Source organism: Aegilops tauschii, chromosome 6, assembly GCF_002575655.3.
Source record: "Aegilops tauschii subsp. strangulata cultivar AL8/78 chromosome 6, Aet v6.0, whole genome shotgun sequence".
In the NCBI taxonomy this organism is placed as follows: Eukaryota; Viridiplantae; Streptophyta; class Magnoliopsida; order Poales; family Poaceae; genus Aegilops; species Aegilops tauschii.
Window position 1 is genome coordinate 326963772 of NC_053040.3, and position 16562 is coordinate 326980333.

Sequence of the window (16562 nt, forward strand, 5' to 3'; positions counted from 1 at the left end):
ACCCCCCCTACCCCTCCCGTACCAGGGACTGCAGTAAGTACAAGCAAAAAAACAGATGCAGTACGCAGCACTAGAAAAATGCAGTGCATTTCGTTACACGAAGCAGTACGGTATAGCAATCCAGTTCCGGATTACCTACATGAATAAATACACGGTATAGAACACAGCGAAAAACTCGTAAAATTGCGGAATACATTGTACTTTATTCAGGGGCTGCAGCAAGGACACGCAAAAACGGTGAAGTACGCACCTGTAGACAAAATGCAGTTCTCTATTATAGACGATGCAGTGCAGAACTCTAACCAATGCAGTTTCATTATCACGTAGGATACATATAAATGTGACAAATGCCCATTCGCACAGAAAGTGGTGGTTAAAAAAATTTACTGATCAAAAATAAAATAAAACCACGTTCGCATACAACCACCCAAGCGGAGCGGTTCCATCGCCACAAGCCAACGATCACAAACGCAACACCAACCCACGATCTGCACAACCGCATCATCAGCGAGATCGTGCAGTTCATCCGATGCGGCCATCCCACCCCGCGTCCCCCCTTAAATTCAGACCCCTGCCAAAGGGCTTCTCATCCACAACAATACAAGTATCCATTGCGCTGCCACCAAATCGCTCCATCACATCCATCACCACACAAAACACCAAGCCCTACTACCGGCCATGGCGTTCGCCGACGAGTACCAGGGCGTGGAGGCCCACGGCAACACCAAGTTGCACGTCATCCACACTAACGACAAGAAGCAGATGGCGATCACCCTCTCGCAGTACGAGCGCCACCTCAGCCTCCAGCGCCACAAGATCGTCGGCATTGATCTCGAGTACAACAACGAGCCTGAAGCGACGCAGAAATCTACCCTCTGCCAACTCTCCATCGGCAAGAAACACCCGGTGCTGCTCTTCCAACTGAATGCCGCTGAAAGGTGCACCGTCTTCGACAACTTCCTCGCTGACCCCAGGTACACCTTTGCAGGCTTCTCCATCGACGGCGACAAAAAAAGGCTAGAGCGCGTCAATCTGGAGGTCGCCAACTTCGTCGACATCCAGAAGGAGTGGAGGGTGCCCGAGGCAACCAAGGAGTTGGACTCCCTTGGAGACGTCTCCGGCATGCTCATCAACGACTACTACAACAACATGAAGAAGAAGATCACCGACGACGAACACAAGCACTGGGCCACCCTACCTCTTTCCATGAGGCACATCGAGTACGCGGCAAAGGACGCCTACGCAGCGTACGAGATATGGAACCGCATCACCCTCACCCAGGACGGGCTTCGCCGTGCAAAGCTGGAGAAGGAGGAGCCCCCGAAGAAGCACGCCAGGAGCAGCTGGGGATGGGGAGATGCTACCTGGTGAAAAAGAAGATGGTGCCGACCAAAGAGCGAACAATGCCAGCGTCGTTTTAGAATTATCATCAAATTTGCTTTATGTTGTTTGGTTATGTATAGTTTGCTTGTGATCATTTGCTTTTGCTGAACTTAGTTTGCTTGCCATGCAGAATCGCTTGTAATGATGAACTTTGATTATGTTAGATTGCTTTCTGTTGAAATTAGTTTGCTGATGATGAACTTGTCGTACAGAATGCCTGTGATAATTTGTTTTCTATTGTTTGCTTATGTATCATTAGATTCGAGCAGTGCACAAACGAAATAAGATGCAGTGTGCAAATAGGACGCATGCAGTGCAAGTTGTGTACCAATGCAGTACAGACTCTGTCGAATGAAGTTTACACATACCCAACAAAGCAGTGCACGCCCCTAAATTTGGAAAAACGAATACATAAGAGAAAAAACACAAAAATAAAAATGCGATCTGTTTATGTAGTGCGGAAATATATGAACGTGCAGTACAGAAACGTAATCAATGCAGTACACGTATGATTTACTAAGCAGTGCACTCCTGTGATGCCCCCGATTTGACCGTACACTAATCATACACGCAAACGTGTACGATCAAGATCAGGGATTCACGGGAAGATATCACAACACAACTCTAAAAATAAAATAGGTCATACAAGCATCATAATACAAGCCAAGGGCCTCGAGGGCTCGAATACAAGTGCTCGATCATAGACGAGTCAGCGGAAGCAACAATATCTGAGTACAGACATAAGTTAAACAAGTTTGCCTTAGGAACGCTAGCACAAAAGTAGCAACGATCGAAGAGGCAAGGCCTCCTGCCTGGGACCTCCTAACTACTCCTCGAAGCCGAACTCCATGTAGAATCATCCTCGGGATCTCTAGCTCCTGGACTCCAGCATCTGGTTGCGACAATCCGGTATAGGAAGGGGAAAAGAGGTTGAAAAGCAACCGTGAGTACTCATCCAAAGTACTCGCAAGCAAGGAGCTACACTACATATGCATGGGTATATGTGTAAAGGGCCATATCAGTGGACTGAACTGCAGAATGCCGGAATAAGAGGGGGATAGCTAATCCTGTCGAAGACTACACTTCTGGCAGCCTCCATCTTGCAGCATGTAGAAGAGAGTAGATTGAAGTCCTCCAAGTAGCATCGTATAGCATAATCCTACCCGGCGATCCCCTCCTCGTCACCCTGTTAGAGACCGATCACCGGGTTGTATTTGGCACTTGGAAGGGTGTATAAGGTCAAGGTACAACTACGGGTCGTCCTTTTACCGAGGGACACGGCTATTTGAATAGATAAACTTCCCTGCAGGGGTGCACCACATAACCCAACACGCTCGATCCCATTTGGCCGGACACACTTTTCTGGGTCATGCCCGGCCTCATAAGATCAACACGTCGCAGCACCACCTAGGCACAACAGAGTGGTCAGCACGCAGGTCTAAATCCTATGCGCGAAGGGGTCTGGGCCCATCGCCAATTGCACACCTGCATGTTGCGTACGCGGCCGGAAGCAGACCTAGCCTAGTGGCGTTCCAGTCCAATCCGGCGCGCGCCACTCAGTCGCTGACATCACGAAGGCTTCGGCTGATACCACGACGCCGGGATACCCATAACTACTCCCGCGTAGATGGTTAGTGCGTATAGACCAAATGGCCAGACTCAGATCAAATACCCAGAACTCGTTAAGCGTGTTATTTGAAGTAACCGCGAACGCCAACCAGGGCCAGGCCCACCTCTCTCCTGGGTGGTCTCAACCTGCCCTGTCGCTCCGCCATAAAGTAACAGTCGGGGGCCGTCAGGAACCCAGGCCCACCTCTACCGGGATGGAGCCACTTGTCCTTTCAGCCCCCTCATCAGAATCACTTGTGGGTACTCAACGAGCCGACCCGACTTTAGTCACCGCATGTGTCATGTATAGAGTATATAAGTATATACCCGTGATCACCTCCCGCAGTGATCTCGGCCCAGTAGTAGCATGGCAAACGGATAAGAATGTAGGGCCACTGATGGAATAAACTAGCATCCTATTCTAAGCAGTAGGATAGCAGGTAAGGGTAATAACTGTAGCAACAATGACAGGCTATGCATCAGGATAGGATTAACGGGAAGCAGTAACATGCTACAGTACTCTAATGCAAGCAGTATAGAGAAGAATATGCGATATCTGGTGATCAAGGGGGGGCTTGCCTGGTTGCTCTGGCAAGAAGGACGGGTCGTCAACAGTGTAGTCGGTCGGGGCAGCAGCAGCGTCAGTCTCGTAGTCTACCGGAGAGAAGAGGGGGAAGAAACAGTAAATACAATGCAAACATAAGCATGACGATGCATGACATGACAATGAGCGGTGCTAGGTGTGCCCTAACGCGGCAGTAGGTGGTACCGACGAAGGGGGGAAACATCCGGGAAAGATGAACCGGAGGGGGAAAGTTGCGAGTTCGATATGTTAGGGATGTGTGGCGGACAAACGGACTGCGTATCCAGATTCGTCTCATCGTTCTGAGCAACTTTCATGTACAAAGTTTTTTCATCCGAGGTACGGTTTATTTTATATTAATTTTCAAAGTTTCAAATCATTTTTAGAATTAACAGAATTAATTTAATTTGAAACTGGATTTATGACATCGGCATGATGTCATGCTGACGTCAGCAGTCAACAGGGGTTGACTGGTCAACCTGACCAGTGGGTCCCACTGGTCAGTGACACATTTTAATTAAACATATTAATTAACCTAATCAGGATTAATTAGGGGTGGGCCCCACTGTCATTGACTACTTAATTAGGTAACTAATGTTTAATTAGTTTAATTAATCAAAATTAATTAAGTTAATTAATTAATTATTTTTATTATTATTATTTATATATATTTTTCTTTTTTTTTCTTTTTATAAACGTTCTCAGGGGGCGTGGGCCCTGGCTGTCATACGGCCAAGGGCGAATCGGGTTAACGGGCATGCGGGCGCACGGGTGTGGTGCCCGTGCCCGAGTCCGACCACGGGCGTGGCCGTGGAGAGGCCTGCCGGCCGGAGCGCGCGGGCGCCAGAGGACAGCGGTGGCGGCGACGGCTTGGCCGGAGCAGAACCGCGGTAGGGACGGGCGGCGGCGGCCACGCGCGGCCATGAGCGCGTGTGGGGGCGAGGGTGAGGGGCGAGGCCACGCTGAGGCGCGCGGCTGGTCGGGATCGGACGCAGGCGTTGCCGCACGTCGACTGGTGGCAGTGGCTTGGCCGGGGACGGCCAGAGTCGACGGCGGGGATGGGCGACGCGGTGGCCGAAGCTCGGACACGGACGGTCATGGCCATGACGCGGTGAGCGCGGGCGGGGGACGGCGAGCAGGAACAGGGGAAGGAGAGGAGGGGCGCGGCTCACGGCAGGGTTGTAGGGCACGGGGCAGTGGGCGCGGGGTGGAGGTCGAGGACGACGCGACGGAGACGACGGCGAGCGGCGACGGCGCGACGTCGGGGCTTGGGGCGCCACGGGGTCGAGCTCGTGTGCGGGGTCGCGTGTGAGGCGTTGGAGCCGAGCGAGAGTCGAAGAAGAGGACCAGGGGCGCGGAGGCCCGAGGTGGTCGCCGGCGGCCATGGGGATGGAGGCGAGGAGCTCCTCGGCTGTGTGCGTGTGTGTGTGTGTTTCGTGGTGGCGGCGGGTGAGCGAGACGAGGGGAGAGGTGGGGATCGATCTAGGGTTTACCACGATGGGGGGGGTTAAGCAGGTGTGCGGGGCCGGTTGGGCCAGTGAGCTGGCCGGCTGGGCCATTGGCCCAGGTTGCCAGGGGGCCTTTTTTCGTATTTTAGTTTTCTTTTCTTTTATGTATTTTATTTCTTTTCTGTTTTACTTTGTTCCTCCTTTTATTTTATTTTTGTAAAGTACAAAAATGACCCCTAAATTAGTACTACCACTAAACCCACTACCATAAAATGTTTAGTTCCTAAATAGAATAGTTTAACATTTTATTAATTATAAAAGGCATTTCATTAATTGTCTTGCTACTGTTTATTCATTTTAGAGTATTTAAAGCTTTTATAAAAGTGGGGTTTATTCACCACAATTAGCTTTGCATTATTTGGCACAACTCGAACATTTTAGTTTTAAAGTTTGAAAACTTTTGTTGTTTGTCTTTATTTTAAATTTGAATTTGAATCTTTTTTTTCAACCACCGCGAGATTAACTACAGTGACAGCGGTGACATGGCATCATTAGGAGAGGGTTACTGTAGCTTAATTATCCGGGCATCACAATTCTCCTCCACTACAAGAAATCTCGTCCCGAGATTTAAGAGGGGAAGTGACGGGAAAGGGATTTGGTCACGAAATTCTAACGAGCGTTCTCGATCTTGGTTGCTCTTCTCGAAGCGGTTGATCCATTACGTTGATGTCTTCATTTCCCTGCTTCAGGTCATCATGATGAAGCTGGCATCCTTTCCTTGGGGACTCCATCATACTTATGAATAGGTAAGGGGCAGCTCGGCTACGACAGAATGCTTATGAGGGAAAATAATATGGGGTTAACCCATGAACGAGCATAAGATTATCTCTCGAGTTGAACATATAAAATACCTCGAGAGTAAGGTACGAAGGTACAATAAGAGGTTCCCAGCGGATAGGTAGTTGCTCGAAGTCTGAACCAGAGTGACAAAGGGGTTCAGAGCGGCGAGAGTAAGTATTGCGTCTGATACCAGAATAGATTACTAGGCATGTGGCCCGTGAATTACATACGAAGTCAAGCTCGAGGAATAACTTTGACAACAGGGTGTACAGGAGAGTCAGGTTTCGATCCTGTGGATCTGTGGGTTATGGGCCCACCATGTGGGTTAATAGTAGGAAGGCGATGACGTCTTACACGATCATGTAAGCAAGGCATGTCAGAGGATAGTCTGTCGGTTATGTCGGCAACAACATCGGTACCAAGGGCGAGGGACGAAGAGAACCATTTTCCTGCTCGTTGAACGAGGCGGGCCAATAGGCAAAGTTCTCGTCCATCGGCGGTTACCGGAATATCATCGACAATAGTAACAGGGTCTTACTGACAGAACTATACACCGAGGTGTTTACATAAGCAGGAGAATACTACTGCTTAGATCATATAGATCACCAGAAAGGTTAAACCAAACAATGGAAAGGAAAATATGATTATCAGATTAAACAGAACAATGGAAAGGGAAATGTGTTTAAACACATATTTCAAGGGTATATCCTTCGTAAGGACAAGCAGAGCATGATATCCATGACAGGATATCATGTAGAAAACTCTTTTAGGTACGGGAGAGAATTTTCATGACATTACCCATACAATGGTGTTTGGATAATTGAGCAGGAAATTTTTGCATTGTGCTTCAAATGCTCTTATTGAAGATCAGAGTACCACAGGCATGCTTCAAGATAGCATTGATATGGTCTTCAAGCAAGGTCAGACTTTGGATACACAAAGGATCCATCAGGAACAACTTATAAATAAAGTCTTACGATTTCCTCATGGACGAAAGGTTAACCATGCTAAAAAGGAAACTATAATAACAGGTCCTCCGGCCAGGTGTGCTAGGCATGACATCACCTTACCGAGTCAAATAAGAACCAACATTATGACTCTTGGAAAATGTTCCAACCATCATATCCGACCAAGATTCAGATCTGATTGGGGTCAGGATACCTCAGACTCAGGATGCCTGAGAAGAAAAAGGTGCGACACAAATTGACGAGAAGACATCATAAGATTCTCGGGAAATGAACTATGGGAGCGGTTTCCTGAAACAATAGTTCATAATTAAACCAAGGAGAGGATGAGGAGGTGGCTGATGGGCTCGGCGACAATTCATCGAGAATTCCAAACGGATGGATTTCCACAATAATGTGAACAAGAAAATGACACTTGTCAATTCAAATGATATAATGTCGTATGCTCGAGGAAAACATACACCATCAATCATTAGTTGAAAAGTGTGCCCGAAATATGACCTTAGGCAACAAGATCAATGTTAGAGTGACGATTTAATAACCAACAGTCTAAGAACGAACTGTCGTTCGTTAACTTCAAAGCAATAGGGTTGCTAGAAGTACATAACTCAAGCAGCATCGTTAGTATATTGGTATCCCGGTTAAATACAACACGGGGACCAAGGAAGAATGGTGATGGTGAGAAGTATCACTGTACCAAGAATTCTTAAGAGGTGGAGTAATGCTCACGACATTCTTGACATAAAAGATGGTAATACTCCAAGGTAGAACATATCATAAGCTAGATAGCAGGGAAATCAAGATACAACACAAAATATGAACAAGTTTGTGTTGGGGGAGGCAAGAATGTCGTCAATGATAACACAATTCATCGAGGGGCAAGGATGGTATTTCTCATCCTGAATTTCAACACACAACTTGGAAGAAGTCAAACTGTTGACAATGATCACGACAAATTTGTCGAGAGGTTTTCAAGAAGATGTAATTGATCGACGATGACATCAAGCCAAAGGAATGATGAAAGCGAAAGGTTATTGGAACCATGGGTAGGACACAAACTCAAAATCAAGTTTGCTGTTCAAGGAGAAGTGATATGACTAGGAAGATCGACGCAAGATTAGCTCACTATCGAAATTTGTGCGCTGGGAAGGACCAGGTAGCACAGTTAAAATCGGCACAATAATGACATAGCCGAGTAGGCTAGGGATGACGCGATCGAGTACGAACTCATAAGCAAAGGAGATTACTAAGAGTTGTTTAATCGTGATGCGGACTCGATTCAGTTATCGATGTCCTTGAGTGTTTAACAACTCGGAGCCCGTGAAAAATTGGAATCAATGAGAATGTAATACCTGATGGAGAACTCATAAGAAGTTATGCAGTTCCGTGATAATCTCGAGATACCAGGGGGTAATACTCGACGACAGATCAAGGTAAAGGTTGGACTAGGGTATTGCCCTGCAGAAGACAAGTGCTCAAACTTGCACGAGAAACGGAATCAAGGAGAAAAATGGTCGGAACCACGTCCACGGATACCAGATGAAATTATTACAAGGGGATAATTATTTTAAGAGAAGCTTCCATGATAAGGTATACATCGTGTCCATGGGCATGAACACAGGGTTCAAGGTCGACTCCCACTTGTTCAACGCATAACCTTTCATTTACCTCTCGTATTTCGGAAATGACATTAGTTGTTGAAAGTTTTTACCTGATGCAATACCAGATAAGTATGACCCGTGAAATCTTTCGGGTTCACACGGATTAGGGAAGGTGTAGGTTCAACCCATCAGGGCATCTTAGGAACATATACCACAAACTTCGGAGTAAATAATACAAGCTCGAAAGTAGAGCATGGTTCACGAAGCAGAGGATACAATTTACCAAAGGCATCATGTATCCGAGGAAAAGCTCACAAGGTTATTGAATATGAAGGACGCTGTCGGATAAAATCCATTAAAGGATCTGTCGGTCCATAACAGAGCTGATGTGAGCATCGGCACACAACCAGAGGAAGTAACAATGCAAAGGCATTGGATTATAGAAACAACTAACTAATCCAGAGCTCAAATGCAAAGGAATTATGATTTTCAAATCAAGGGATCAGAAGCAATGTTCTGATTAGGGATGGATAAGTTGAATAGTCTTAGGGATACAATCGACAGTAATTTGATTAGTCGAGAACCAGCTCCTATTCAAATGACATCTGAGCCGGAAGGACGAATTCTAGGATCTGATTGAGGATTGCGAGCATTCGCAACAAATTGAATCAACGGACTCAAAATGATAATGACAAGAGATGCCAATAAGATTACGAGACTTAAGATTAATCATAATGCAAGTAAGCAAGAATTTCAAGAGCAAAAAGGCTCCTGAGGATTTTCGGAAGATCGAATGGTATTTTGAACACTTTTGTGGAATACTTGAATCAACTGGGGATGAGCGGATACTCAGTAAGTGCGAGAATTATCCGTAGGGGAATTCAGGTGACAAAGAACTGCAATGGAGTAGGCACAAAGTATTCTCGGAACAATTGAGAGGATATCAAGGTATCTTATAATAACAAGATCAACGGGGAATGATTGTATGAATGGCAAGTGTACGTGTACCCATAGAGATTTATCGATGGATGGGAATTGCAAAAGCGATGGCACAAATTCTTGAGAGAACATCATAGAGTATCCTCGGAATCTTCGGGTGCAGCAGACGATCATCGGTAATAAGGTGCTCTCCGGGTGAAAGTGATCACGAGATCCTAATGTTAGATTTAGCAAAATTCACTTAACCCGAATAGAAGAGAGATCAGAGTCCCAGAGTATAGACAAGGAGTAAAAGATCCTAATATTACCCAATGGCGACGTGGGCCCGTAAGACACACAACCATGTTAGTAAAAGTTTTTCCATGACTAGACTCGACTTCGGCCAAGGAGTTTGGAAGGGGGAATTCCTATAGGCAGTTGGCTCTAATACCAACTTGTGACACCCCCGATTTGACCGTACACTAATCATACACGCAAACGTGTACGATCAAGATCAGGGACTCACGGGAAAATATCACAACACAACTCTAAAAATAAAATAGGTCATACAAGCATCATAATACAAGCCAAGGGCCTCGAGGGCTCGAATACAAGTGCTCGATCATAGACGAGTCAGCGGAAGCAACAATATCTGAGTACAGACATAAGTTAAACAAGTTTGCCTTAAGAAGGCTAGCACAAAAGTAGCAACGATCGAAGAGGCAAGGCCTCCTGCCTGGGACCTCCTAACTACTCCTCGAAGCCGAACTCCATGTAGAATCATCCTCGGGATCTCTAGCTCCTGGACTCCAGCATCTGGTTGCGACAATCCGGTATAGGAAGGGGAAAAGAGGGAGAAAAGCAACCGTGAGTACTCATCCAAAGTACTCGCAAGCAAGGAGCTACACTACATATGCATGGGTATATGTGTAAAGGGCCATATCAGTGGACTGAACTGCAGAATGCCAGAATAAGAGGGGGATAGCTAATCCTGTCGAAGACTACGCTTCTAGCAGCCTCCATCTTGCAACATGTAGAAGAGAGTAGATTGAAGTCCTCCAAGTAGCATCGTATAACATAATCCTACCCGGCGATCCCCTCCTCGTCGCCCTGTTAGAGAGCGATCACCGGGTTGTATCTGGCACTTGGAAGGGTGTATTTTATTAAGTATCCGGTTCTAGTTGTCATAAGGTCAAGGTACAACTCCGGGTCGTCCTTTTACCGAGGGACACGGCGATTCGAATAGATAAACTTCCCTGCAGGGGTGCACCACATAACCCAACACGCTCGATCCCATTTGGCCGGACACACTTTTCTGGGTCATGCCCGGCCTCGTAAGATCAACACGTCGTAGCCCCACCTAGGCACAACAGAGAGGTCAGCACGCCGGTCTAAATCCTATGCGCGCAGGGGTCTGGGCCCATCGCCCATTGCACACCTGCACGTTGCGTACGCGGCCGGAAGCAGACCTAGCCTAGTGGAGTTCCAGTCCAATCCGGCGCGCGCCACTCAGTCGCTGACGTCACGAAGGCTTCGGCTGATACCATGACGCCGGGATACCCATAACTACTCCTGCGTAGATGGTTAGTGCGTATAGACCAAATGGCCAGACTCAGATCAAATACCCAGAACTGGTTAAGCGTGTTATTTGAAGTAACCGCGAACGCCGACCAGGGCCAGGCCCACCTCTCTCCTGGGTGGTCTCAACCTGCCCTGTCGCTCCGCCATAAAGTAACAGTCGGGGGCCGTCAGGAACCCAGGCCCACCTCTACCGGGATGGAGCCACCTGTCCTTTCAGCCCCCTCATCAGAATCACTTGCGGGTACTCAACGAGCCGACCCGACTTTAGTCACCACATGTGTCATGTATAGAGTATATAAGTATATACCCATGATCACCTCCCGCAGTGATCTCGGCCAAGTAGTAGCATGGCAGACGGACAAGAATGTAGGGCCACTGATGGAATAAACTAGCATCCTATTCTAAGCAGTAGGATAGCAGGTAAGGGTAACAACTGCAGCAACAATGACAGGCTATGCATCAGGATAGGATTAACGGGAAGCGGTAACATGCTACACTACTCTAATGCAAGAAGTATAGAGAAGAATAGGCGATATCTGGTGATCAAGGGGGGGGCTTGGCCGGTTGCTCTGGCAAGAAGGATGGGTCGTCAACAGTGTAGTCGGTCGGGGCAGCAGCAGCGTCAGTCTCGTAGTCTACCGGAGAGAAGAGGGGGAAGAAACAGTAAATACAATGCAAACATAAGCATGACGATGCGTGACATGACAATGAGCGGTGCTAGGTGTGCCCTAACGCGGCAGTAGGTGGTACCGGCGAAGGGGGGAAACATCCGGGAAAGATGAACCGGAGGGAGAAAGTTGCGAGTTCGATATGTTAGGGATGTGTGGCGGACGAACGGACTGCGTATCCGGATTCGTCTCATCGTTCTGAGCAACTTTCATGTACAAAGTTTTTTCATCCGAGGTACGGTTTATTTTATATTAATTTTCAAAGTTTAAAATCATTTTTAGAATTAACAGAATTAATTTAATTTGAAACTGGATTTATGACATCAGCATGATGTCATGCTGACATCAGCAGTCAACAGGGGTTGACTGGTCAACCTGACCAGTGGGTCCCACTGGTGAGTGACACATTTTTATTAAACATATTAATTAACCTAATCAGGATTAATTAGGGGTGGGCCCCACTGTCATTGACTACATAATTAGCTAATTAGTTTAATTAGGTAACTAATGTTTAATCAGTTTAATTAATCAAAATTAATTAAGTTAATTATTTTTATTTTTATTATTTATTTATATATTTTTAATTCTTTTTTTCTTTTTATAAATGTTCTCAGGGGGGCGTGGGCCCTGGCTGTCATAGGGCCAAGGGCGAATCGGGTTAACGGGCATGCGGGCGCACGAGTGTGGTGCCCGTGCCCGAGTCCGACCACGGGCGCGGCCGTGGAGAGGCCGGCCGGCCGGAGCGCGCGGGCGCCAGAGGACAGCGGTGGCGGCGACGGCTTGGCCGGAGCAGAACCGCGGCAGGGACGGGCAGCGGCGGCCACGCGCGGCCATGAGCGCGTGTGGGGCGAGGGTGCAGGGTGAGGCCACGGTGAGGCGCGCAGCTGGTCGGGATCGGACGCAGGCGTTGCCGCACGTCGACTGGTGGCGGTGGCTTGGCCGAGGACGGCCAAAGTCGACGGCGGGGATGGGCGACGCGGTGGCAGAAGCTCGGACACGGACGGTCATGGCCACGATGCAGCGAGCGCGGGTGGGGGACGGCGAGCAGGAACAGGGGAAGGAGAGGAGGGGTGCGGCTCACGGCGGGGTTGTAGGGCACGGGGCAGTGGGCGCGGGGTGGAGGTCGAGGACGACGCGACGGAGACGACGGCGAGCGGCGACGGCGCGATGTCGGGGCTTGGGGCGCCGCGGGGTCGCGTGCGAGGCGTTGGAGCCGAGCGAGAGTCGAAGAAGAGGACCAGGGGCACGGAGGCCCGAGGTGGTCGCTGGCGGCCATGGGGATCGGGGCGAGGAGCTCCTCTCCTGTGTGCGTGTGTGTGTGTTGTGTGGTGGCGGCGGGTGAGCGAGACGAGGGGAGAGGTGGGGATCGATCTAGGGTTTACCACGATGGGGGGGGGGTTAAGCAGGTGTGCGGGGCCGGTTGGGCCAGTGAGCTGGCCGGCTGGGCCGTTGGCCCAGTTGGCCAGGGGGCCTTTTTTTGTATTTTAGTTTTCTTTTCTTTTATGTATTTTATTTCTTTTCTGTTTTACTTTGTTCCTCCTTTTATTTTATTTTTGTAAAGTACAAAAATGACCCCTAAATTAGTACTACCACTAAACCCACTACCATAAAATGTTTAGTCCCTAAATAGAATAGTTTAACATTTTATTAATTATAAAAGGCATTTCATTAATTGTCTTGCTACTGTTTTATTCATTTTAGAGTATTTAAAGCTTTTATAAAAGTGGGGTTTATTCACCACAATTACCTTTGCATTATTTGGCACAACTCGAACATTTTAGTTTTAAAGTTTGAAAACTTTTGTTGTTTGTCTTTATTTTAAATTTGAATTTGAATCATTTTTTAAACCACCGCGAGATTAACTATAGTGACAGCGGTGACATGGCATCATTAGGAGTGGGTTACTGTAGCTTAATTATCCGGGCGTCACAACTCCCCTACATTGGAAAAAAGATTACATAAGTGCAAAAACACGAAAACAAAAATGAGAACTGTGCATGTAGTACGGACTGCGTGCACATGTAGTACAGAACCCTGATCAATGCAGTGCACGGATGATTTACTAAGCAGTGCACGCCCCTACGTTGAAAAAAAATGTAGTGCAGAAATATATGAACGTGCAGTATAGGAACATAATCAATGCAGTACATGTATGTTTACTAAGCAGTGCACTCCCCTACATTGGAAAAAAGATTATATAAGAGCAAAAACATGAAAACAAAAATGAGAACTGTACATGTAGTACGGAATGCGTGCACATGCAGTACAGAACCCTGATCAATGCAGTGCACGGATGGTTTGCTAAGCAGTGCAAGCCCTTACACTGAAAAAAAATACATGACAGAAAATACAAAGAAAAAAATTTACCACCCAGGTCCAGCCGGCCCCAGCCAGTCTCGTAGTAGGTCTGCGCCCACAGCAGGCGAGTCGTTCTGAGCCACGATGCGTGGGGCCGAGCGCACATGGGCCCACAGGTCAGAGAGCATAGAGCAGCGAGCGCCGTGTATAAGCGCCCAAATAAGTAACCAGAGGAGTTCGACACAGTTTCCTCACCAACGCTTATAAACAGGTCGGGCGCGCCTTCCGCGGGCGAGGTGGGACTAAACATTAGGCCGCACACAACGCACCGGCAACCAGCCGTACTCACAGGCCGACTTGGGCAAAATGCGCCTTCACTCCACGAGCACAGGCCCAACACACAAAAAGAGAGGCCACTGAAAATTAAAAAAATCCCACATACCATACACAAACGCAGGCCCAACCACGCGTTCCGCGGTTCGTCTTGATATGACAATGTAGTTCGCTATTTTCAAGTAAGCAGTCCTCTTGCTACTCAAATGCATTCGCGGACATTGAATCAGAACCAATCCACCACCTAACACCAACCACAAACATTTATTACCGTTGGTCAGTTGGTTGCATAAAAACGTATCCATTCGTGCTCCAGACTAACACAACTCCTCCCCCGTTCCTCTTTTTCTTCAAATCGTAGATCTAGGGTTAATCCCATCCCCAGCTCTTCTCTGGAATTCCGCTGAACCCGCCATGGACTGTAAGTGTGGGTGTTTGGCAAGGATGGCGCCGGTAGCGGACACATGCGTGTACGCAGAAGGTCTAGAGCTCACCAACACCGAGTAGCGCAGCATGCTCGGGTGCCTGATGATACCCAACAGGGGGTTTCAGCCGCCATTTCTTCATCGCCTCACAACCGCAGATCTGCAGGAAAGTTGGGTATGTTTTTCCCCTCACAATTTTGGACATAATCTAGCCTGCAAATCCACATCTGAATATATAGTTCAATCAATTTGTTCAGTAGTGTCAACAAAATACAAAACATAATTTGTATTGTTGTTCAGATTTGTTAGCTATTAAGACTAGATGCTTCCACCTATTTTTCTTCAGTACCACACCACGTATCGACACTAGTTAGATCAGAACCCCAACACACGAACAAAAAAAGGGTCAGTAGATCAGTGTTGCAGTTCTGTTAACATGCTGGCGAAGTACACTGTAACTCACCTTGCAGTACAAGCATGTTGCAGTATAATATATATCCTAGTAAAACTAGAGGTCAATTCCGTATATAAGTTTGTTCATACATTGCAACTACTTTAGAAAATAGCAGTCATATATATGTAAGTATTTAAGTCAACATAAACAGATCATCCTAAGTATAAAGAAAAATATTTGTTGTTTACTTATAAAATTCTTTTTCCACCCATTCCAATATGCAGAAACTGCCATCCACAATAAAATTTCCTGCTCCGAGTTTAGGGAAGGTTACTTTGGAGACACAACACAAGAATGGGTATGCAGACATGCAAGCTGAGTACCACATCGACTCTGAAGACTGCATCAACATAACTACTAGTTGGAAAGATTTTGTCTCGGAGAATGGCTTTGACGTCGGAGAAGTGGCCATGGTGTTTTTCTACAAAGAAGAAGACACCCTCAAGTTTACAATATTTGCACTCTAGGATGTCTAATATGAAGCAACCAATATTTCTAATGCTTTGCTTATGTTGTATGCTTTTAAAATTATGTCCATCAGACACTTTGAACAATGCCTATTTAAAGTATGCAACCTCAACTGCATCATTTTATCATCCTTTTTAGACAAGTTGCTGTTGGCAGTAATGCAGTTCTCTCAAGCACATATTGTGGTACTAATAATAAAAAAAGCAGTCCTCTGAACAGTAACAAGGAAATGCGAATGGTCGAAACTTTGCAGTTAACATATGATGTTCAAAAACAATTATCATAGTATGCAGTTCAAAAAAAAATTCTTATAATAACTATTCAGCTAACACAAGCATATAATGGACCATCCATTCTAATAGCACAATATAACATTAACCACACTGCTAATGCAGTACGGAAGTGCATATTATGAAGTCCTCTAGAACACAAAACTCAGTTTAAGAAAACAGAAATCTCATAAGCTGCCATAACCACTGTATTGTAGCTACAACGAAGTACACTACTAACGAAAATGCAGTGCACTACAACGTATGCCACAACTACAACAAATAAAATTAAAAACAGTAGAACTCCAGACATGTGGTAGACTAACAGAGGTGTCAATTTCACTCGCACTTCCGTAACTCGCCTAAAAATTGTCCAACCACTAAACTATCAAAAATACCCTCGCAAAAATTACATGGAAGACACGGCAACTGGACGAACAACATCAACTCTCATTTAAAAATGCAATTAAAAAATTACAATTATACTCGCAATACAATCAATTCAAACCTATAGCAACACTAATTACAATAGTCAAACACTCATGGGCGCGCAAAATCCAAAAAATCATCAAGAACAGAGGAGCGGACGAAGCTCATCCGCCCGCACAATCAAATTAACAGGAATTGAAAACAAACTCCTAAAAATTAGCAAATTATAGAGTGAACGGACCGATTAAAACAAACGCAATCAAAGAATTCCTACTAAAAAAACATGCGAGC

The 16562-nt window shown here is 46.6% G+C and overlaps 1 protein-coding gene across 1 annotated transcript; it reads left to right on the forward strand.

The window, feature by feature from the left end:
* Positions 1-678: 678 nt before the first annotated feature.
* LOC141026061 (uncharacterized) lies at positions 679-1371 on the forward strand. The gene has a single exon (XM_073502014.1). The coding sequence runs from the start codon at positions 679-681 to the stop codon at positions 1369-1371; it is 693 nt and encodes a 230-aa protein (XP_073358115.1).
* The last annotated feature ends 15191 nt before the right edge of the window (positions 1372-16562 follow it).